This window comes from Schistocerca cancellata, chromosome 1 (assembly GCF_023864275.1).
Source record: "Schistocerca cancellata isolate TAMUIC-IGC-003103 chromosome 1, iqSchCanc2.1, whole genome shotgun sequence".
Classification (NCBI taxonomy): Eukaryota; Metazoa; Arthropoda; class Insecta; order Orthoptera; family Acrididae; genus Schistocerca; species Schistocerca cancellata.
In genome coordinates this window covers 1168865015-1168889200 of record NC_064626.1, presented here as the reverse complement: position 1 = coordinate 1168889200, position 24186 = coordinate 1168865015, and the positions used below count along the sequence as shown (strand labels likewise).

The following is a 24186-nucleotide window of genomic DNA, read 5'->3' as shown; positions in this document are numbered from 1 at the left end:
ATGTTCTGCCACCTATTTGAAAGCCCCCCCCCCCCTCCCCCCTTTCAATTTGACACCACGTTGGCAACTTGTGTGTTATTAACCTACCCCAGTAATCCTGCTTGGGGAAGGAGATCTACAGTTTATAATGAAATCAGATCCGTGTGTGTTCTTGGCATGTCTTCACATCACCGAAGTGTAGGTTAGCATAAAGGCAGATTGAAAAATTTTGACTTCTTACCAGAAATCAATCTAGTCACTTTACAATATTCAAGCCAGACTTGTTTCTTTGTGATTCAACCAGTCCATGGAAACATTACACTCATTATCAAAAAAGAGCAAGATTCTCTCTCCTGTATGATACTGTTTAATAATGTATGCTACTATTTATTCCATTGAATTTTTGACGCTGCTGGTGTACCCTGATGTCTCATCTACTTACCAACTCTCAAACTATGTGACACATCCTTACCACCTCCCCTGTAACCCCTTCACCAAATATTTATCACTTGTGTGATATATGTCACAGACGGTGCCATTTATGTTAGAGAAAACCATTCACTCTATGCAGTAGATGGGAGCCACACTCTTCACTTTCATCAACACAGTTTCTTACATTCGTCACTAGAACAGGATACAGAGTATGAAATACACTAGGCAAACCTCAAACACTATCGAATATTACAACTCCAGCAGCCTGAGAAAAAGCTACTGTCCCTTAAAATCAGCAAGGGCCTCTTATTCGGACCATAACATTCTGCAAAATTTAACTTGTATAGAGCTTCTGTTCAGCCAGCAGTAATACAAAATCATGTTAAAAACACACATACTAACCTCAGAATAACTGGGCACAGACAGAGAGTCATCCTCAGAATGTGGTTCTTCACTAGCAACACCTTGGGACACTGGGATGAGTTCTCCGACATTCACATTGTTCACAGGAGTCAAAGTCTGAGGGGCATGTCTCCTGGGTGGGCTACCACTCCTATGGTTACACATAACATTTAAATAGTGTTAATATTACTGAGATGAGATTGTGTGGTTGGAGAGATTAAATTACTACAAAATACACAAATTATATTAATTTGTGGTCCTTAAATACAAAAACTGTTCCATCCTTATTTGACTTTTTCACTAGTTAAATGCTAAAATTTACAGAAAAAGCCTCCACAGTTTGTATATCACTCAAAACTACTATGGGAACAGGACTTTAAATATCTGCCATACTCCACTGGGCAATATCTGAGGATCAATTATGTTACTAAATTATACCTTATTCATACATTAAGTACATAAAAAAAAATAATTGTTACAGCCTCATTCATTTACATAATAAGAGCTGAAAAGTCCAACAAGTGTCACAAACAAAGCAGAAACAATCATTCACCCTGTCATTCTTGGTGCTTTTCACTGAACTTTGGGATCTCCAACAACATTTGTTTGTTTTGTTTTAGGGTGCAAAAACAAATAGGGTCATACGCACCCATGTCAAAACTGTGAAACACGAAGACAAAGAGAGGAGTTAAAAACAACTATTTGTCATCCCAAAGAAAAGCTAAAAACAGGGACAAAGAGAATAGTCTATAAAATACACCATAGAGAAATGGAGGTCAAGAACTAAAAATTAAGTGGTCTTTGTCATATTGCTATGACACATAAAAAGTAAAACGCGGTCGACAGCCCGCGCTTGGTGGACAGTTAAAAGTTGGACACAATGTGCACAGAGTGGTGGGGGAGTGTCACTTCACAAACTGTGATGGCTAAAAAGGCAGTGCCCAATATGCAACTTACACTCAAGCTCATAAATTAAGGACAATTGCAGAATGTGGTGCCACACAACGTGGCACTACACAAAACTGGCACTAATAGCATAGGCACATAGGAAGCACATACAACACAGATCTGTAAGTCCACGGTATTGGTGATAGTTGAGAAAACTGTCCCGAAACACATGCGCTACAAAACGCCATTGTTTCCTGTGCATATACCCCAACATCAATATGGGATATGATCACCATGCACACGTACACAGGACGCACAACGGGTTGGCATACTCTGGATCAGGTGGTCGAGCAGCTGCTGGGGTATAGCCTTCTATTCTTGCACCAGTGCCTGAAGTGTCATAGGGGTTTGAAGACGTGCAGCGATACGTCGACCGAGAGCATCCCTGACATGCTGGATGGGGTTTAGGTCTGGAGAACAGGCAGGCTACTCCATTCGCCTGATATCTTCTGTTTCAAGGTACTCCTCCACGATGGCAACTCGGTGGGGCCGTGCGTTATCATCCATCAGGAGGAAGGTGGGACCCACTACACCCATGAAAAGGCAGACATGCTGGTGCAAAATGACGTCCCAATACAACTGACCTGTTACAGTTCCTCTGTCAAAGACATGCAGGGGTGTACATGCACCAATCATAATCCCACCCCACACCATCAAAACCACGACCTCCACACAGGTCCCTTTCAAGGACATTAAGGGGTTGGTATCTGGTTCCTAGTTCATCCTAGTTCACACCAGATGAAAACCTGGCAAGAATCACTGTTCACACTATACCTGGACTCGTCTGTGAGCATAACCTGGGACCACTCTTCCAATGATCATGCACGGTGTTCTTGACACCGGGCTTTATGGGCTCTCCTGTGACCTGGGGTCAATGGAATGCACCTTGCAGGTCTCTGAACGAATAAACCATGTCTGTTCAGTCGTCTGTAGACTGTGTGTCTGGAGACAACTGTTCCAGTGGTTGCGATAACGTCTCGGGCAAGGCTACCTGCAGTACTCCGTGGCCGTCTGCAGGCACTGATGGTGAGATATAGGTGGTCTTGTGGTGGTGTACACTGTGGACGTCCCATTCTGTAGTGCCTGGACACATTTTTCCTGTCTGCTGGAATCATTGCCACAATCTTGAGATCACACTTTGTAACACACAGAGGGCCTGTGCTATGGCCTGCGTGTCTGACCAGCCTCCAGTCGCCCTAGTATTCTACCCCTCGTAACATCATCAATATGTGTTCTTTGAGCCATTTTCAACACAGTCACCATTAGCACATCTGAAAACATCTGCACACTTATTCGCTGCACCGTACTCTTACATGCACCAACACACCTCTGCATATGTGGACTGCTGACCTTGCGATGACCACAGGTCAAATGCACCGCATGGTCAAACCCCAAGGTGATTTAAACCCGCAGACTGCCCACCAGAGCGTTGTTTCACCGTGTTTCAGCATTATCCTTAATTTATGAGCAGGAGTGTACTTATAATGGCCTCCTCGTGGCAGGAGGGCTGAGAGGAGGTCGCCCAAGCCACTGAGAGAGGCTTAATAACCTGGGGCTCATTCCCATGAAGGGAGAACCAGTGGCAATGCCAAAGTGACATGATCTCTTGACAGACAGCAACACAGAGATCATTGGAGGGGACATAAGAACTAGTGGGCTGAGGTACAAGGACTGTAGCCTTGGCAGCAGTGTCAGCGGCCTCGTTTCCTTCAGGCCAACATAACCAGGAACCCACATAAACATCACAGTGGCTCCATCAAGAGTGAGGAAGTGACGTTTTCCTGGAGCCGTTGCACTAAGGGATAGGCGATGTAAAGCGCACAGAGGCTTTGAAGGTCACCGAGTCGGAGCAGATGGCACAATTGAAAAGCCTGCGTAATCGGATGTCTCTGCGGCCTGATACAGGGCAAAGAGCTCTGCTGTAAATACTGAGCAGTGTGCTGGAAGCAGATACCGAAAAACGTTGGCGCCAATAACAAAGGCACACTTGACTCCAAGGTCAGTCTGAGAGCCTTCAGTGTACACTAAGGTATTATCGTGTAGTTCCATGTGAAGGTTGTCAAACTGAAGGCGATAGAGCGAGGCTGGAGTAGTGTTCCTAGGAAGCGAATGAGGGCCAAGGTGAACTTGGGCTGCCGCATGAAACCAAGGTGGTGAAGGGTTCACACCCACTGGGAAAGTTGCAGGTAGCATGAAGTTACGCTGCTGGAGCAAGAGCCGAAAGCAAACTCCAGGAGCTAACAGAGAAGAGTGACGTGCCCCATACTGGCAATCAAAGGAGTCATCGAAGGAGGAGGCATCAGATGGGTGGCCATGCATGGTGGACAAACAGCACGCACTCCTGCTGAGCAGAAAGTCATGGCAGTAGGACAGCAGTAGTTCAACAGCTTCTGCATGCAGACTCTCAACTGGGCTAGTGTAAAAGGTACCAGTGGCCAAATGGATGACACAATGGTCGATAGTATTGAGACAGCATAAGAGGGACAGCAATGCAGATGCATAAACAAAGCACCCATAGTCTAGTTTCGAGTGGATAAGGCACTGGTACAAACTGAGGTGGTTTTATCTGCACCCCCGGAAGTAACAGAGGACATGAAGGACTTGAGGGACTGCATACAGCAGGGTGCCAGGTAAGACATGTGGTAGGACCTAGAGAGTTCTGTATTGAGCTTGAGCCCCAGGAATTTTGTAGTTTCAATGAACAGAAGCGCAACAGGCCCAAGATCTAAAGATGGTGCGAGAAACCAATTGCGCCACCAGAAATTCATACAAACGGTTTTGTCAGTGGAAAAACGAAAGCCATTGTCAATGCTCCATGAGAGTAAAGACAATCGAGACATTGCTGAAGACTCCGCTCAATGAGACAGGTCCGTGGACAGCTGCAATAGATGGCAAAGTGACCAACAAAAAGGGAGCCAGAGGTGCCCGGCAGGAGACAGGCCATTATAGGGATAATGGCGATAGCAAAAACCACCTTCCTGGATATAGGTGTCCGACAAGGCAAAACCCACACAGACCTTGAAAATTTGATCTTTTAAAAAGTCCTCAAGGAAATGGGGCAGGTGGCCATGGAAGCCCCAAGTGTAGAGAGTACAAGGGATACCAGACCTGCAACAGGTGTCGTAGGCTTTCTCCAAATCGAAAACGCAGCCACGGTCAGGTATTTTCACAGGAAACATTCATGACTTGGGTGGATAAAGTGATTAGACGGTCAACTGCAGAGCAGCGTGGCCGAAATCAACTCTGTGCAGTGGTTGGTAAATTGTGAGACTCAAGCCACCATACCAGCCAGGCATGAATCATACTTTCCACCACTCTGCAAACACAGATGGTGAGAGAGATGGGGCAGTACCTAAAAGGGATATGTTTGTCCTTACTAGGCTTAGGTATGGGTATGGGTATGACAGTGGCTTCACACCAGCATCTGGGAAACATGCCCTCTGCCAATATGATGATGTACATACTAAGCAGAAAGTGCTTGCCTGCAAGAGAAAGGTGCTGCAACATCCAATTGTGAATAGCATCTGGCCCTGGAGCAGAGGATTGAGAGGAAGTGAGAGCATGATCTAGCTCCTTCACAGTAAAGACAGCATTGTATACACACACATTTCTGAGAAGAGAAGGGTATTGCTCCAGCCTCCTCCACACGTTTCCAGTGGAGGAAGGCTGGGTGATGGTGGTAAGAGCTCAAAATTTCTGCAAAACGGTGGCCTAACGTGTTGGAGAATAGCAATAGGCCAGAAATTGGGGAGTAGAGCTAAGTCCCAGAGAGCCTTCGGAGGCTGGCTCACAGGTCAGAGGAGGGAGTGGAACTGTTAAAAGAACTAGGGAATGAAATCCAGCTAGCTTTTATGCTATCCCAAAGAACACGACGACACAGTGAATGCATCTGTTTATAATGAATGCAGTTTGACATCTTAAGATGACTGTTAAAAATACGGAGAGCATGTCTCCTCGTGCAAATTGTGTTGCGGCACACCTCAGTCCAACAAGGGCCAGAACACAGTGTGATAAAGATGAAGTGCGAGAAATGGAGCGTTCTGCAGTGGTAAGAATAACTTTCATAAGATATTCCAGCTAGTGATCACAACTGGTGAAATCTTGTTCACTGAAGGTTGCCACAGAGCAGTAAAACCACCAGTCTGCCTTAGTAAGCTGCCATTTGGGCATGAACGTAGGTGGGATAGGAGTTGGTAAATGGGTAGCACATGGAAAATGGTCGCTTGAGTAGGTGTCAGAAAGAATAAACCACTCAAGACGATGGGCAAGCTGGGCATTGCAGAAGGATAGGTCCAAATGGGAATAGCTATGTGAGGATTCAGAAAGGAATGTGGGTGCTCCTGCATTAAGGCAGAAGAGTTTAAGTTGATTACGAAGATCAACCAAGAGGGCACCTCTGACAGGTTCTGGGAGAACCCCAAACAGGATGGTGCACATTAAAGTCAGTCACCGAGCAGCAGGAATGGGTGAGGTAGCTACCCAATAAGCTGGAGGAAGTCTGCCCTGGTGACATTGAATGATGGAGGGATACAAATGCAACAAAGGGAAAAGGTCAAGTGAGGAAGGAAAAGGAGAACTGCAACAGCTTGATGGCGGGTAGTCGGGGAGATGGGTTGACTATGAACGTTATCCCTTATGAGCAGCATGACTCCCCCATGAGTTGGAACGCCAGCCTTGGGGTGAAGGCCAGAATGGATCGGGAAGAAATGCGAAAGCTCAAAGCAGTCATGAGGAAAATTTTGTTTTCTGAAGGCAGAATACAAGTGGACACTGCGATTCTAAAAGCTGCCATAAATCCTCTTTGTTGGATCAAAGGCTGCGAACGTTACATTGGAGGAGAGTCATGATGAGGGAACAATGAAGGGATGTCACCTCGGCTGCTGCTGAGTGCCAGCCTGCGAAGACTAGCCGCTACGGGGCTCAGAAGCAGGAGGCTCCTGCTCCATGAGGTCTACAGAAGCATCAGCTTTCTTGTGCTGTTGGCCTATGGCGTACAACACAGGAAAACAGTTGGTGGTGTGCACAGACAACACAGAGGCTGGCCGGGCGAAGGCACCAAGTGGCGACACCTTCGAAGAGGATCTTACAGTCAGCGAAGGAGAAGACCATTTGCCTTTGATGGACTTCTTTGAGCCTTTCCAGTAAGCAGAGGCAGACTCAAGGTGTTGGTTAGCTGAAAGGACGTAGGAAGTCTTCACACGAGTATTCCTTCTGTCCTTTCCAGCCTGCCATTTGTGTAGCTGGTGACTTCGCCCCATGAGGTGAGAGTTTGATGGTTTGTTACACACCCGGACAAGGGGACAGAGCTTTAGAGGCAATGTAAGTACAGGATACCTGGTTTCAACAAGACAGGGCCACTGCACACACACAATGGGCATTGCCATGAATTTTTTTGAGGCATACACTTCCTGGAAGGCTTATCTCTTGGATGGGGGATCTCAACTGGCCCGCATGATCACCGGACTTAGACCCATGCAATTTTTTTCTTTGGAGTTACCTGAAGTCAAAGGTGTATTACAACTGTCCCAACACCCTGGAAGACCTACAGAACAAAAACTGAGGCTGAAATTGCAAGAATACCTGAAGACAGCTTGAAACAGTGCATGGGAATTTCAGAAAACGACTGCGGCAGTGTGTGGATCATGAAGATAAACATTTGCCAGATATACTGTTTAAACCATGTAATTAGAAACTTCCATTATTGTCCAATATGAGAAAAATAAAAAAGAAGTTTCTAAGTGTTTACTATTTTTTAATTTCATTCCCGAATCAGCAGTTTATCGTGCTCCACCCTGTACAAGAAAATGCCTGACAGGAAGACTCATGTTCTATGAACAATTGCATAAACAATTTAACGTGTAATATATAAAAAATGAATATTTACTTTTCTATCTTCTATACCAGTCATCTGATTATGACGAAACTGAGCTGCTGTGCTCACGCCCATGAAGGTTTCTGTGGAGGCAGAGACCCACTACCACCCACCCAGGTGATGGGTAAGACGACTCTGTGTGTAAAAATATTCAACAACAAACTATGTTAATATCAAATCCAGATTTTCTGGGGTGGCTAGACTTACTGCTGACAAGTCCTGGTGATATTTCACCCCTAGAGACGAGAGGGGTAGTGCAAAGACAGTGACATATCAGAATCTTTCTGTTACATATGAAAGAATTTCTTCCGCACACATATCACTAGCTGTCTGGAAGGATTTGCTGTGGCAGCAAGACATACCAAGCATCCATATGGCTGAGTATTTGGTATGAAAAAGGCATGACAAAAGCACAACACAGGAATATCTGAAGCTACTCTAAATTTGGTATATAATGACTCATTATTTGCATAAAAATACTGTGGGTGTAAGGTACTCTCTACTACTGCTACAGGTGGGGGTTACAATGAGAGGCATCTGAAAATGACATGTTTGTATTTCTTTCCTGTAATTAATTGTCTTTGAATACTTTGAAAGTATGAAGCACAATGGGATTTGCATTGCTCAATGCATCAAATACATCATGTTTTGGGGCCAAAGATCATGCCACACAGCTTAATACCACAGATACATTTAATATCCTCTGTAGATTCACACAATGTAAAAGTAAAAATTTGTCTCACACCTTCCTATGAGATGGTCTCCATTCCTTCCAATCTGATTATGTAAGCATAGACCAGATTTCATGTGAATTAAAAGAAAGAGTATCAATGGCAATTGAGAGATACATATCAAGATGGTACTGATCCCCCAAGACACACAAAAGAGGTCAGAACATTGCTGCACAATCAATGGAAAAAAGTGGGCCAAATTATAAGAACACAAAATCCCCAAGATTGGCAATGCTTTACAGAAGCTCAGGATTTAGCATGAACTCCAATGCGAGATGCTTATAATGTTTCAAAATTTTATCGAAATTTGGCAGAGAAACCAAAGAGCTTCTGGTCATATGTGTATTACACCAGTGGCAAGATACAATCAATATCTTCAGTGCGCAAAAACAGTGATGCTAGTAATGACAGTAACACCACAGCAGAGCTACTAACATCTTTTCCAAAATTTGTTCACAAAAGAAGACAGAAGTAAATATTCCACAATTCAAATCATGAACAACTGCCAACATGAGTAACATAGAAGTAGATACAATCAAACAATGGAAACTCCATGTAGAAATATCAACAACGTAGGAAGAGATAGATTGCTACTTACCGTAAAGAAGAGATGTCAAGTTGCAGACAGACACTATTAAAAGCTATTCACATGTTGCTTTGGGCCACAGCCTTCGTGTGCATGTGTCTCTCTTTACTGATTTAAGGCTGTGGCCTAAAGCTACATGTGAATGTCTTAATTGTGCCTGTCTTCAACCTTGTGTGTCTTCTTTACAGTAAGTAGCAATCTATCTTTCCCTTCATTGTTAGAAGTAGATACTCTCAGTATACCACAGCATCTTAAATCAATAATGACAAGGCCTCCAGTCAAGATTGTATACCAGTGAAGTTCCTTTTAGAGTACGCTGATCAATAGCTCCATACCTAGCACTCATATGCAACTGCTCACTCATAGAAAGATCCATATGCAAAGGCTGAAAGTGCAGTTATGAAGTGGGGCAGATGCATTGGGGAGGGGGGGGGGAGTGGAAAAAAGTAAAAAGACGATGGGTGCATGGATGGAATAGAAGGCTGTGCAGTGCTGGGGTGGGGTGGGGTGGGGTGGGGTGGGGTGGGGTGGGGTGGGGTGGGGGCAAGGAAGGGGATACAGGGGTGGAGGACAGTGACTAATGAAGGTTGCAGGGAGAGGTCTCATCTGCACAGTTAAGAAAAGCTGGTGTTTGTACGAAGGGTCTAGATGGCATAAGCTGTGAAGCAGTGATTCTGGATCCTTCCTACCAACATCAGCTTTTCTCAATTGCAATGTGTCCGCCCCCAAGCCTCAACCTTCATTAGTCACTGTCTTTCTCCCACTATCTTCTTCCCTGCTCCCACCCCAGTACTACACGGCATTTTACTCCACCAAACACCAACAATATTTTTACTTCTCTCCTTTTCCACTCCCCCTGCCCCACTCCCGCACACACTTCACCCCCAATAAGCCACTCTATCTTGTTCTCACCACATCCCTGTATGCTCCCTCAAGTAGCACTTGAGCATTCCTCACCCCTACCCTGCTATCCTTTCCCCTTCCCTCCCAGCTTCCTCCTTGCCCCCAACACTCAGACTAATTTTCCCAAGATGTGCAGTTGCTCGCAGTCCACCCTTGGCAGCTACACACAGTGTTCACGTGGGCACAAGCTGAGCTTGTGTGTGTGTGTGTGTGTGTGTGTGTGTGTGTGTGTGTGTGTGTGAGAGAGAGAGAGAGAGAGAGAGAGAGAGAGAGAGAGAGAGAGAGAGAGAGAGAGAGAGAGAGAGGGGGGGGGGGGGGGGGGAGGGGGGGGAAGCCACGTTTTAAGATTGAGAGCTTTACTAATAAACACTTCATTAAAAGGAAACAAAACAATTTTTTAGAAAAAAATCAAATTTTTTAAAATAAAGTATCTGAAAGTACAAAATGAAACAGATTAGAGAAACATCTGACAAGCTTCTGAATGATGCTTGAAATTGTGTACAGCAAATGAAGAGCTGATTAAGGATTTAAAGGTGCAATGTTTAAGTTAGAATTTTCAGTCAGCACCTCATTTGCTGTACATGACATTGAGCATCAACCAAACGCTTGTAAAATGTTCATCTAGTCTATTTTATTTCTAACTTTTAGACCAATAGTTTCACAAGACAGTTGCCCGATTTTCTAAATCTCTCTCTCTCTCTCTCTCTCTCTCTCTCTCTCTCTCTCTCTGTCTGTCTGTCTGTCTGTCTCCCCTAAACTAATCTTCACACTGATCAATTTGATACCCCGTTGTCCATTTCCCACTCTTCATTTGGTTATGAACTTCAGGACAAAAATCAATTGTATATGTCTAGGGAATCTTGTTTTCACACTGCTAAAACACATTACCAATAAGAAGGAAGAAAATCCTAAATTAACTATCTCATGATCATGGGCCCTTGGTTCACTGACTGTTTATGTAATACAGCAATTAATACTTCTATTTCAGAGGCACCTTGACACTGATAGTCACCATTATATTGCAGCTTAAAGATTTAAAGTTTTGACAATGATATGGAAAATACAAGACAACACTATGAAAACAAGGAACATGAGGTATAAAGTTTATTTATTGCTACAAGAAAGTATAATTATATTACAAGAAAGAGAGTAAATACCCACTAACAGTTCTCAATAGCAAAAGTGTTAAACTCCAAAGGAATAATATTAAAAAACTTTTGATAAAAACACATAATGAAGTTATTGGCAAGAAGGCATTAAGTAAATACAAAAGAGAACTGAAAACTAGAAACAATGATATAAAATACTTAATAAAATGCAATCAGAAAGCTTGTCACATATTTCTAAACAAGGGCAAATTAAGCTTGTCACATGTACAGGGTGGTCCATTGATCGTGACCGGGCCAAATATCTCATAACATAAGCGTCAAACGAGAAACTACAAAGAAAAAACTTGTCTAGCTTGAAGGGGGAAACCAGATGACGCTTTAGTTGGCCCGCTAGATGGTGCTGCCGTAGGTCAAACTGATATCAACTGCAGGTTTTTAAATAGGAAGTCCCATTTTTATTATATATTCGTGTAGTACATAAAGAAATATGAATGTTTTAGTTGGACCACTTTTTTCGCTTTGTGACAGATGGCGCTGTAATAGTCACAAACACATGGCTCACAATTTTAGGCGTACAGTTGGTGACAGGTAGGTTTTTTAAAATTAAAATACAGAACGTAGGTATGTTTGAACATTTTATTTCAGTTGTTCCAATGTGAATCATGTACCTTTGTGAACTTATCATTTCTGGGAACACATGCTGTTACAGCATGATTACCTGTAAATACCACATCAATGCAATAAATGCTCAAAATGATGTCCGCCAACCTCAATGCATTTGGCAATACCTGTAACGACATTCCTCTCAACAGCTAGTAGTTCGCCTTCCGTAATGTTCGCACATGTATTGACAATGCGTTGACGCATGTTGTCAGGCATTGTCAGTGGATCACGATAGCGAATATCCTTCAACTTTCCCCACAGAAAAAATGCAGGGACGTCAGATCCGGTGAACGTGCGGGCCATGGTATGGTGCTTTGACGACCAATCCACCTATCGTGAAACATGTTATTCAATACCACTTCAACCGAACGTGAGCTATGTGCCGGACATCCATCATGTTGGAAGTACATCGCCATTCTGTCATGCAGTGAAACATCTTGTAGTAATATCGGTAGAGCATTACGTAGGAAATCAGCACACATTGCGCCATTTAGATTGCGATCGATAAAATGTGGGCCAATTATCCTTCCTTCCATAATGCCACACCATACATTAACCCACCAAGGTCACTGATGTTCCACTTCTCGCGGCCATCGTGGATTTTCCGTTGCCCAATAGTGCCAGTTTACGTTACCGCTGTTGGTGAATCACGCTTCGTCGCTAAATAGAACACGTGCAAAAAAATCTGTCATTGTCCCATAATTTCTCTTGTGCCCAGTGGCAGAACAGTACGCGACATTCGAAGTCATCGCCATGGAATTCCTGGTGCATAGAAATATGCTACGGGTGTCATCGATGTTGATGTAGCATTCTCAACACTGACGTTTTTGAGATTCCTAATTCTTGCGCAACTTGTCTGCTACTGATGTGCGGATTAGCCGCGACAGCAGCTAAAACACCTGCTTGGGCATCATCATTTGTTGCAGGTCATGGTTGATGTTTCACATGTAGCTGAACACTTCCTTTTTCCTTAAATAACTTAACTATCCAGCGAACGGTCCGGACACTTGGATGATGTCGTCCAGGATACCGAGCAGCATGCATACATAGCACACGCCCGTTGGGCATTTTGATCACAATAGCCACACATCAACACGATATTGACCTTTTCTGCAATTGGTAAATGGTCCATTTAACACGGATAATTCATCACAAAGCAAATACCGTCCGCACTGGCGGAATGTTACGTGATACCACCTACTTATACGTTTGTGACTATTACAGCGCCATCTATCACAAAGCGAAAAAAGTGGTCCAACTAAAACATTCATATTTCTTTACGTACTACACGAATATGTAATAAAAAATGGGGTTCCTATTTTTAAAAAACGCAGTTGATATCCGTTTGACCTATGGCAGCGTTATCTAGCTGGCCGACCATAGCGCCATCTGGTTTCCCCCTTCAAGCTAGACGAGTTTAGTTCCTTGTAGTATTTTCGTTTGCTGCTTATTTCGTGGAACATTTTGCCCGGTCACTATCAATGGACCACCCTGTATACGCAAAAGCAGACTTTTGCCAAGATTATTATCCAAGATGTGCACAAGGAGCATGAGATATCTTACAAAATCTACCAACTTATTAGTGTACTACAATAATGGAAATTCCAGGTTGGATTCACATAAAAGTGAATAATGGCAGGCACCCACTTGCAGCCGATCACAGTACTTAAACTGGAAACAGAGCAGTAGCTTGAAAGCTAGAGAAGTCTCCCTACTGTTCTGCTTGCCTTTGGACTACACATTAATCAGCTACAAGTGAATCACTGCCTTTCTTCACTTTTGTTTATCTGACTTTATATACATTTTTAACACCAAGTTTAGTTAAAGAGAACCACTTCAGCAGAACTTTGAGGACTATACGAGCCTCTTGAGCACTGTTGCTGGCAAAAAGGAGAGAGACTTACTGATGCCGTAAAACAATTCTCATCTGGTTAGAAACAAGCTTTTGGATATTTTTACCATTTTTGGGGGAACGTGTGCAAATTAATTACATAGTGATTTCCCAGATTTTGCTGTTGGGTGAAGCATGACTAATAAACCAAATACAAATTTGTCATCAAAAATGTTGTGAAACATTTACAAAGGTGGTTTTTACCTTCTTTTCGTAACTATGCTCTACCAAGCTCCGAGGGAAAAATTCAATAACTGTCATCAATACTTTTATTATAGTGTGTTCTGTGATGAAATTCACATACATCAAAAAAAGTTTCGCATCACCTCGGTTCCGAGAGTTCCAGAACCTGTACAGAAAATTCGAATAGAGATCAACATAATCATCATTTTTGTCCTTTTTACTGCTCATGAAAATTACATTGCATGTTGTACCACGATACAGCAAGACCTTCAGAGGTGGTGGTCCAGACTGCTGTACACACTGGTACCTCTAATATCCAGTAGAACATCCTCTTGCATTGATGCATGTCTGGATTCGTTGTAGCATACTATCCCCAAGTTCATCAAGGCACTGTTGGCCCACATTGTCGCACTCCTTAACGGCGATTCAGCGTAGATCGCTCAGAGCAGATGGTGAGTCACATCGTCCATAAATAGCCCTTTTCAATCTATCCCAGACATTGTCGATAGGTTCATGTCTGGAGAACATGCTGGCAACTCTAGTCAAGCGATGTCATTGTCCTGAAGGAAGTCATCGTAAGACATAAACAATACAGGACACGAATTGTCGTCCATGAAGACGAATGCCTCGCCAATATGCTTCCGATATGGTTGCACTATTGGTCGGAGGATGGCTTTCACATATCGTACAGCCGTTACCCGTTACAGCGCCTTCCATGACCACCAGTGGCATATGTCAGCCCCATATAAAGCCACCTCCACCTTGCTGCACTCGCTGGACAGTGTGTCTAAGGCGTTCAGACAAACTGGGTTGCCTCCAAACATGTCTCTGACGATTGTTGAAGAGAACGTGATGCCAATCCTGTGTGGTCCATTTGGCACATTGCTGGGCCCATCTGTACCGCACTGCATGGTGTCATGGTTGCAAAGATGGACCTCGCCATGGACGTCGGGAGTGACGTTTCGCATCATGCAGCCTACTGCGCACAGTTTGAGCCATAACAAGACATCCTGTGGCTGCACGAAAAGCATTAATCAACATGGTGGCGTTGCTGTCAGGCCTCCGAGCCATAAGCCGTAGGTAGCGGTCATCCACTGCAGTAGTGGCCCCTGGGCGGCCTGAGCAAGGCATCTCATTGACAGTTTCTGTCTCTCTGTATCTCCTCCAGGTCCGAACAACATCACTTTGGTTCACTCCAAGATGCCTGGACAGTTCCCTTGTTGGGAGCCCTTCCTGGCACAAAGTAACAATGTGGACGCGATCAAACTGTGGGATTGACTGTTGGACGCGCTCTGTCCTGTGCTGTTCAAGCATGGTTGTTTACATCTTTGAGTGGGTTTAATGACATCTCTGAACATTCAAAGGGACTGTGTCTGTGATATAATATCCACAGTCAACGTCTACCTTCAGGAGTTATGGGAACCGAGGTGGTGCAAAACTTTTTTTGATGTGTGTTTGTGTATATTGCTTCCATTGGCAATGGCAAGGATGATCACTGTGTTTCACATACTACCCTGCCCAATCACACAAGACTGGAATTAGCTATCTATCAGCAAGATCAGGATTTACTTGGGATAACTCAGTACCTGAATATGCTGCTGAGACAGCACATGGAACAGGTAGCTATGAGATAGATTACCACAATGACAGTGGTGTTGCTTCAGAGAACTCCAGAGGGATATATTGTCTTCAAAGGGATTGCAGCTGCAGGATTATCTCTCAGCTATCTACAGTAAATCCTCTGTTCACACACAATGCGGACAGTTTGCCCATATGAGTGGTACCTTCTCCCAGCAGAGGAGGGCAGTGTCAGATCATATGGTCTGCTACACGCCGTCAGGCTGGCTGCAGCAGCATCCACGCCAACTTCCTCAGCCGCCTGCTCAACTCTAGAGAAATTCTGAAAATAGACAAATTTATCAATCAATATTATGCTTTTCTAAGACACAAAAAGTTATCACCAGCCTCAAAACCACTTGGGTTTAACAGCCATCTCAGATATCAGCATAAGGAAAAATATTCATTAGGTTTAGTACTACATATGTAAAAGGTGTTATGCTTACTTGGTGTCTTTCTTCAGTTTCAGCAGATTCAATAGATTCCTTCGGTGCAGTAGAGCATTCAGAGTCTGCTGGAGATCCAGCAGTTTCACTTTCTGATGGATCATCATCAAAGTTTACAATCTGTGCTGGAACCCTTTTTCGTCTTCGTTGATCTTTTTTCTTTTTACTTTCAGCATCTGTAACTGTTTTTACGGAGCAAAGCAAAAAATGAAACTTTTGTTGGGCATAAACTACATTATAAAGATCTAATGTATTTCAGTCCTTCCCATCCCCAAAGATGCAATTAGTGTTCAGCAAATGTTATGCTCAAAATGAAATTAATAATGGTTTTTAAGATGGAGGAGGGTATAATTATACCTCAGATCAAAGTTACACTCATCAGAAAATATTACACACCATATATTTACAGTAAATATGCATTAACACAATAAAAAAGCACTGCTCACATTTTAATATAAATAAAACATTGCACAAACAGTCTAAATGTTGTGTTCCCCTTTGACGTCTGGTAGGTGAATGTGTTCCTACTTGTGTTTGATACAGTGAAAGCCAAACTATTATCCCTTTTGATAGTGAGAAATAGCTGTTCAACTGTGTATTATTTTGTCATAAAGAGATACTGATGAGTCGCAAGACAAGAACTACTGTAAAAAGAATAAAGGTGTCAGACAAGACCAAACCCATATGTACCTTGAAAACTATCTTTTAAAAATTCCTGAAGGAAATGGGACAGGCAGCCTCGGAAGCTGCAAATGTACAGAGTGTGGGGGATACCAGTACTCCAGCAGGTGTCATATGCTTTCTCTAAATCAAAACACAGCCGCAGTCTGTTATTTTTGCAGAAAACCGTTCATGACATTGATTGACAAAGAGATGAGATGATCAATTGCAGAACGGCACACACAGAATCCACATCGCGCAGTGGTTAGTTAATTCCGAGACTCGAGCCACCATACCTGCCAGCCATGAATCACACATTCCATCATCTTGAAAACAACTGATGAGAGAAATGGGGTTGTAGCTAGAAGTATGGTGTTTGTCCTTACTGGGCTTCGGTATGGGTACGAAAATGGCTTTACACCACCACCTGGGAAATGTGTCATCTGTCCAAATGAGATTGTATGTATGAAGGAGTGAGTGCTTACCCGCAAGAGAAAAGTGCTGAACATTTGAATGTGAACAATGAAACATCTGAATGTGAACAATGTCTGGCACTGGGGTGGAAAATCAGGATTAGTTGAGATCACAGTCAGGCTCCCTCATAGTGAAGGCATCTTGTAGCCTCTGAGAGGAGAAGTGTATTACTTAGCCTCCCTGACTCATTTCCAAGGGAGGGAGGCGGGATGATAGTGGGTGGTGCTCCAAATCTCAGAAAATAGTGGCCCAAGTTATTGGAGATCATCTGCTGCAGTCATACCAAAAATCAGAGAATGAACCTTAGTCCCAGAGAGCTGACAGAGGTTGTCCCCCATGACAGAAGATGGAGTGAAATTGTTAAAAGAACTTGTAAAGGAAATATCCAACTAGCAGCAAGGTCATCGGTCTCATCGGATTAGGGAAGGATGGGGAAGGAAGTTGGCCATGCCCTTTCAAAGGAACTATCCCAGCATTTGCCTGGAGCGATTTAGGGAAATCACGGAAAACCTAAATCAGGATGGCCGGACGAGGGATTGAACCGTCGTCCTCCTGAGTGCACAGGAAATGGTCATTCTTAGTACGTGTCAGAGAGAATGAACCACACGGACAATGGGCAGTGCACAACGAGAGGCCAAATGGGAGTAGGTGTGCACGGAGTCTGAAAGCAATGTGAATGTTCCAGTGTTAAGACAAGTGAGATTGAGTTGACTGAGAAGGTCAGCCAAGAGTGAACCTCTCTGATAGGATTTTTTAAGAGCCCCAAAAGGGATGGTGGGCATAAAGTCACCAAACAGCAAAAAGGGGTGAGGCAGCTGACCAATAAGCTGGAGGAAGTCTGCCCCGGTGACAGCAAATGACAGAGTGATGTAAATGTTACACAGAGAAAAGGTGAAACGAGGAAGGAAAATGTGGACTGCAAGAGCTTGCAGGTGGATGTTAAATGAGATGGCTTGGCTATGGGCACATCCTGAATAAGCAGTGCGGCTCCCCATGAAATGGAATGCCGTCCTTGGGGAGGGGGTCCAAAGTGGACCAGAAGGAAATGCAAGAGGTCAACGTGCTTGCGAGGATGCAATTTCGATTCTTGGAGGCAGAAAACAACCAGACACTGTGATTCCAAGAGCAGCCATAATTCCCTCTTGTTTGATCTAATGCCATGAAAGTTCCATTGGAGAAAAGTCATAACAGGTAATGGGGAGGTGGGAACAAATGAAGGACAGTCACCTTGGCGGCTGCCAAATGCCAGCCTTTGAAGACTCACTGCTACAGGGCCCAGATAATGGGCGATCTTGTTCCACGAAATCTACAGACACATCAGCATACTCCCTGGGTTGGCTCGCAGGCTCTAGTTCAGAAAAATGGTAGACAGTGCACACCACTGAAATGGCGGTCAGCCGAGTATCATGTAGCGACACTGCTGAAGAGGATTTCTGAGTTGGGGAAGGAGAAGATCCTTTGCCTTTATTCGATTTCGTAGAGCCTGTATGGTTGAAAGATGAAGAATTGGACATTTCTTGGACAGAGGGAAACAACTACAACAATATGAGGCCCCTACACTAATACTGAAACATGAAGATGGAAGAATGACACACAGTAACAAGGAAAATGCAGAAATCATGGCAAAAGCATTTAACAAACTTCTGAATTGCGAGGAACGCAAAGAACCCTTACAAATCAACATAAATACCCCAATAAAAACCAAACCTAACAAACTAGACCCTCCAACTTTCCAAGAAGTAGAAAAAATTCTTAAAGAACAAAAAAATTATAAAGCATGTGGAGAAGATCAGGTTTTTGTTGAAATGTGGAAATATGCAAGTGACACAGTCAAGACCTCCTTACACATGGCTCTAACAAAAATTTGGGTAACAGAACAATTTCCTGAACATTGGACCACAGCTATTATCCACCCACTACACAAAAAGGGAGATAAGAACAACCCAGACAACTACAGAGGATTCTCTCTCCTACATTGCACATACAAAATTCTATCCAAGATCCTATATCAAAGAATCAAGGAGCAATTAAAACAGGAGTTAGGGGAATATCAGGGAGGTTTCAGACCACGGAGAAGCTGTGCAGAGCAGATAATTAGTTTAAAACTGATTAAGGCATACTACAAGAAATGGAACAAACCTCTGGCAATAACATTTGTAGATTTTAAGAGGACATATGACTGTCTCCACAGACCTTCAGTATTAAAAATTTTAAGAAATCTAGGACTCTATCCAAAACTAATTAAAGTAATACAACTCACTCTAACCAACACCAAATCAAAAGTGAAGTTTAGAGGAGAAATTTCGGAACCATTCCTCATAAAAACAGGCTTAAAACAAGGTGACTGCCTATCACCATTACTGTTCAACTGTGCACTGGAATACATAATGAGAGAATGGTACAAGGACAATCCAAAGATGATAAGAATTGGAAGTACAAAAGATGATATTAGCTTAAACTGCTTGGGATTCACTGATGATCTTGCTCTCCTAGCCAACACCATTCAAGAAGCCAGGCAACAAGTGAAATCACTAGAAGAAATAGCAGAGAAAGTAGGCCTTAGAATATCAATTGAAAAAACGGAGATTATGCTAACTGATCCACCACTTGCAAACAAAATTACAATAGGAGAACAGGAAATCAAAATTGTTGATAAATTTAAATATTTAGGCAAAAAAATAACATACAATCTAAATGAGAAGCCATCATGGAAGAATAGAATTAAAAAAACTGAACTACACAAATTACATTACCAAAACTACATACAACAAAAAAAGCCTATCTATAGATGCAAAATTAAAACACTATAAAACAGTTACACAACCAGAAATAACATATGCAGCTGAAATTATCTTCAAAACAACTAATACAGCAGAAATTGACAGAATACTAAAAATAGAAAGAAGAATAATTAGGACATGTATAAATAAACAGTATAAAATAAATGGACATTGGAGAATAGCATCAAATGAAACAGTATATAAGAAAATAGAACCAGTCATGAGCACAATCAGGAAGAAACGCATCTCATTCTTTGGACATCTGATGAGAACTCCAGAAAACAGAATTAGTAAAAAAATAATACAAAAATTGTAGAATAGCAAGAGCGACATTAAATGGATCACAGAAATTAAGGAAGATATAAAAGAACTTCAAATTACAGTAGATGACCTAAAAAACAAGACAGAGAAAACCCGAATACTGCAAGACCCACAAACCAGACTACAATTGAAAATCAATAAAAGGAGTACAGGAAGAGTGGTCTCAGATGAAGAAAGAAAGAAAATATCTGAAAGAATGAAGAAATATTGGGCAGACAGAAGAGCAAATCACCTTTCATATAAGAATAGACTCAAATAATTATATTACCTAAATATCACATTAAGTTATTGTTGAACCAAATTGTATCCCTGTGTAACAACTTGTTTACAACTTTGCATTTTTGACTAGAGTGGTCCAATGAAGGCCATAAAATAAATAATAATAACAGTAATAATAATAAGAGGGACATCGGAAGTCCTTGCAGGAGTGTTCCTTTGTGCTTTCCAGCCTGCCAGTTGTGTAGCAGGTGATTCCACTGCCACAGGCGAAGATTTGTTGGCTTGTTGCGCAGCTGTAGGAGAAGACAATTGGGCAATTTCGTAACTGCAGTACTGAACTGGAGGTCACACATCTGAGTGCCCATGTTCTTCATGGAGCGAGGCATAGCAAGAACAGTGCTATAACTGCCACATGATAAAATGCAGGGCTTTCGACTAGCCAACAACTTGCAAGCAACAGGGTAGGGTACTATTTCCTTCACCCGGATCTCTTGGACAGTCTACTCATCGAGGGACGTGGGACACTCATGGGATGAGGCGGCATGGTTGCCATTACAATTGATACAGCAGGGAGAAGGAGGCAGATAATCGCCCTAATGAGCATCCCTACCCCAAGTAACACATTTGGCCATGTTTTGACAGGACATGCAAGAGTGGTCACAACATTGACACTGGTAACAATGCATTGAGTTTGTAATGTATGGTCAGACCATGGTGACTACACAGTCTGTCTTAATCTTCGCTGGAAGCAATAGTTGATCACATGTGAACAAAACTGGAAGCAATAGTTGATCACATGTGAGAGAAAAAGTGCTTGTAGGCACCAAGTTTGTAACAACCTTTTTCATTACTCACAATGAACTGCAGTGATGCCCTGATCAGAGAGTAAATGCTTGGCTTGATTTCCCCCTTGCTCAGACCATCAAGCGGGTGAGTGTAAACAACACTACACGAAGGAGTCATCCTACGATGGGCCTTGACACGAAGTGGATAGCCATGGAGGAGCAGACATGTAAGCAGTTGTTGGACTTTAAAGTCACAATTGGTCTTCAGAAGCAAAGTCCCATTAAATAAATGAGAGCAGGATTTCTCAAGCCTGCAATTGCATCAAAACCTTCCTGAATAATAAACAGATTAACTGTAGCAAAAGATTGACCTCCTTTGGTATGTGACACCACGAGGAACTGAGGTGCACCAGGGGGAATTGTTGAATCTTTAGCCTCATTTCGTTTATGTTTAGCAGGCGTAGACTGAGATGATGAAGGTTGGATCATTGCAAAATAATCCACCATGATTGGAAGCATCTCTGGTGCGCTCCTTCTGACTTCCCCCACCCCCCTCCCTCACAGGGGGGCTCACCCACCTTAGGTGATTGTTGACACTTCCCAAACTCCAGACATTAAGACAAATTGGCAATTGGGAAGGTAAGAATTCAGGCAATCGCCCCCCTCCCCCTCCCTTCCCCAGGGCCTGGCCTGTACCAGGGGATAAGTGTGAACAATACCTGTCAACCCAGGGTTGGGAATTACAAGTTACCCGGTCACATGTTATGTGTCTTCAGGAGCACACATGGAGGAAGACGAAACTAAGAAGGATCTTAAACACCGATGTCGAGGAAGGGGAAAAGGTGGAGGGAGAGGGGGGGTGGGGGGGGAGGCCAAATGAGGGACTATTCTAATGCCGGGGTACCGAAACTTCAGAATGCATTCCCATCAGAAACCCAAAAAATATTCCCTAAGAGAGGATAAAAAGAACAGCAGGAGGATAGACTTGCAGCACAGAAAGGGAAGATGTGCTCCAAAGGCTGGTAGCCAATGACAAACTCACCAAACAGTGGTATGGGTGATTGGGGAGAGGGGAGGGTGACACACTGGGTGAGAATGGAATATACACTGAAGCGCCAAAGAAACTGGTATACGCATGCATATTCAAACACAGATATATGTAACACAGCAGACTAAAGCACTGTGGTTGGCAATGCCTTTTTCCCATCAACCATTCCAAGAGTGTATTGTGAATATCAGGAATCAGTAAAACATCAAATCTTCAACATCGCTGCAACCGAAAAAAAAATCCTGCATGAAAAGGACCAACGATGGCATGACAGAGATGCAACCCTTCCACAAATTGCTGCAGATTTCAATGTTGGGCCATCAACAAGTGTCAGCGTGTGAATCATTCAACAAAACATCATTGATATGGGCTTTTGGACCTGAAGGCCCACTCGTGTGCCCTTGACTGCACAACACAAAGCTTTACACCTCACCTGGGCCAGTGAACACCGATACTAGAGTGTTGATAACTGGAAAATTGTTACCTGGTCATATGTGTCTTGTTTCTAATTGTATTGAGTGGATGGACGTGTATGGGTATGGAGATAACCTAATGAATCCATGTACCCTGCATGTCAGCAGGGGACTGTCCAAACTGGTAGAGGCTCTGTAAGGGGTGGGGCGTGTGCAGCTGGAGTGATATGAGACCCATGATACATTTAGATATGACTGTGACAGTTGACACGTACGTAAGCATCCTGTCTGACCACCTGCATCCGTTTGTGTCCATGGTGCATTCCGACATACTTGGGCAATTCCAGCAGGACAATGCAACACCCCACACATCCAGAATTGTTACAGAGTGGCTCCACGAGCACTTTCTATATCTGTGATGCCTTGCAACGTGCTGTTCAGAAGACATCTCCACCCCCTTGTACTCCTGAGAATTTATGGACAGCCCTAAAGGATTCATGGTGTCAGTTACCTCCAGCAGTACTTCAGACATTAGTTGAGTCCATGCAATGTCGTGTTGAGACACTTCTGTGTGCTCGCGGGGACCCTGCATGATATGAGGCAGGGTACTAGTTTCTTTGGCTGTTCAGTGTATTATAAATGTGGAATGTTGAAAATGCTATGAAGTTTCCAGATTTAATTAAGTGAATGATTCAGTTCCTAGTTCACTTTCATGATGACGAAATCACACACAATAAAAAATGGATTAAAAATAAGAATGGGTGGCCTAAAGGTAAGATATTGGTCAAGATACCATCTGATAAATGGAACTAAAATAAATTTATCACTATGTTCACACATGGCAGAAACCAAGGAATTTGTGAACGCTGAATTAGCAGTGTGAGACGTGAAGTTTGATGGAAATGTATATTTCAAACAAAAGTCATAACATTAAAACAAACAGAAAATGTACCAGTATTTGACAACTTTAACTTACCACAGATAGTTACAGGTGGGATAACTGGTTCACTGCGACTCAAAGGTGTTCCTACTGACTCCGTCTCCATTGTAGCAGTACCACCATTCAGATCACTATTATCTATACTGATTGCAAATAGTATTGACCCGAGACCTGCAAAGAAAGTAAAACAAAGTAGTGGAACTGTTGTTACTATGATGTGGCCAACACAAATAGAAAACTGACCCATGACTCATGTTTGCGAATTCTAGAGAATATACAAGAAGTATCAATTATTTCTGGTTTCTCCTCCTTGAGCTTACGGCAATTAAAGCATATTTTTTCTCCAAAGACATTTTGCTTTTATTTATAAAGTATCTTCTGTGGTAATTCTTGACATATGGAAAATATAATGCCTCTACATTTAAATCACACACATCTAAAAGGCTATAAAATGCAACCAAAACTACTATCGGAATATAGGAAAATAGGTTACATTTCACCACTGATTTCAGACATAGTATAATGAGTACAATATGGCTTTCCATCTTGCACAGTGTTATGTCAACCATATCAAATTGTTTATGAGGAACATCATATCTTGTCAACATTCTCAATAGCAAGATAAGTGCAAATTGCTAACATGGGACAAATTGAAAGCTAAGAGGACTAAACCGCGAGGCAGTTCTGGATACATGTTACACTCTGCATTTGTTTGTTTACACTAAATTTTCATCGTTACATTGTATAAAACAATTTCATCAGTATATAAAAATGAAAACAATCA

The 24186-nt window shown here is 42.8% G+C and overlaps 1 protein-coding gene across 1 annotated transcript in view; it reads right to left on the bottom strand.

Annotated features, from left to right (window-relative positions):
* Positions 1–24186, bottom strand: part of LOC126093903 (sorting nexin-29) — a 167053-nt gene that overhangs the window by 80546 nt on the left and 62321 nt on the right. Inside the window, 4 exon segments of the mRNA XM_049908756.1 lie at positions 814–964; positions 15484–15599; positions 15763–15944; positions 23439–23573. Of these exon segments, the coding sequence (XP_049764713.1) occupies positions 814–964; positions 15484–15599; positions 15763–15944; positions 23439–23573 (584 nt within the window).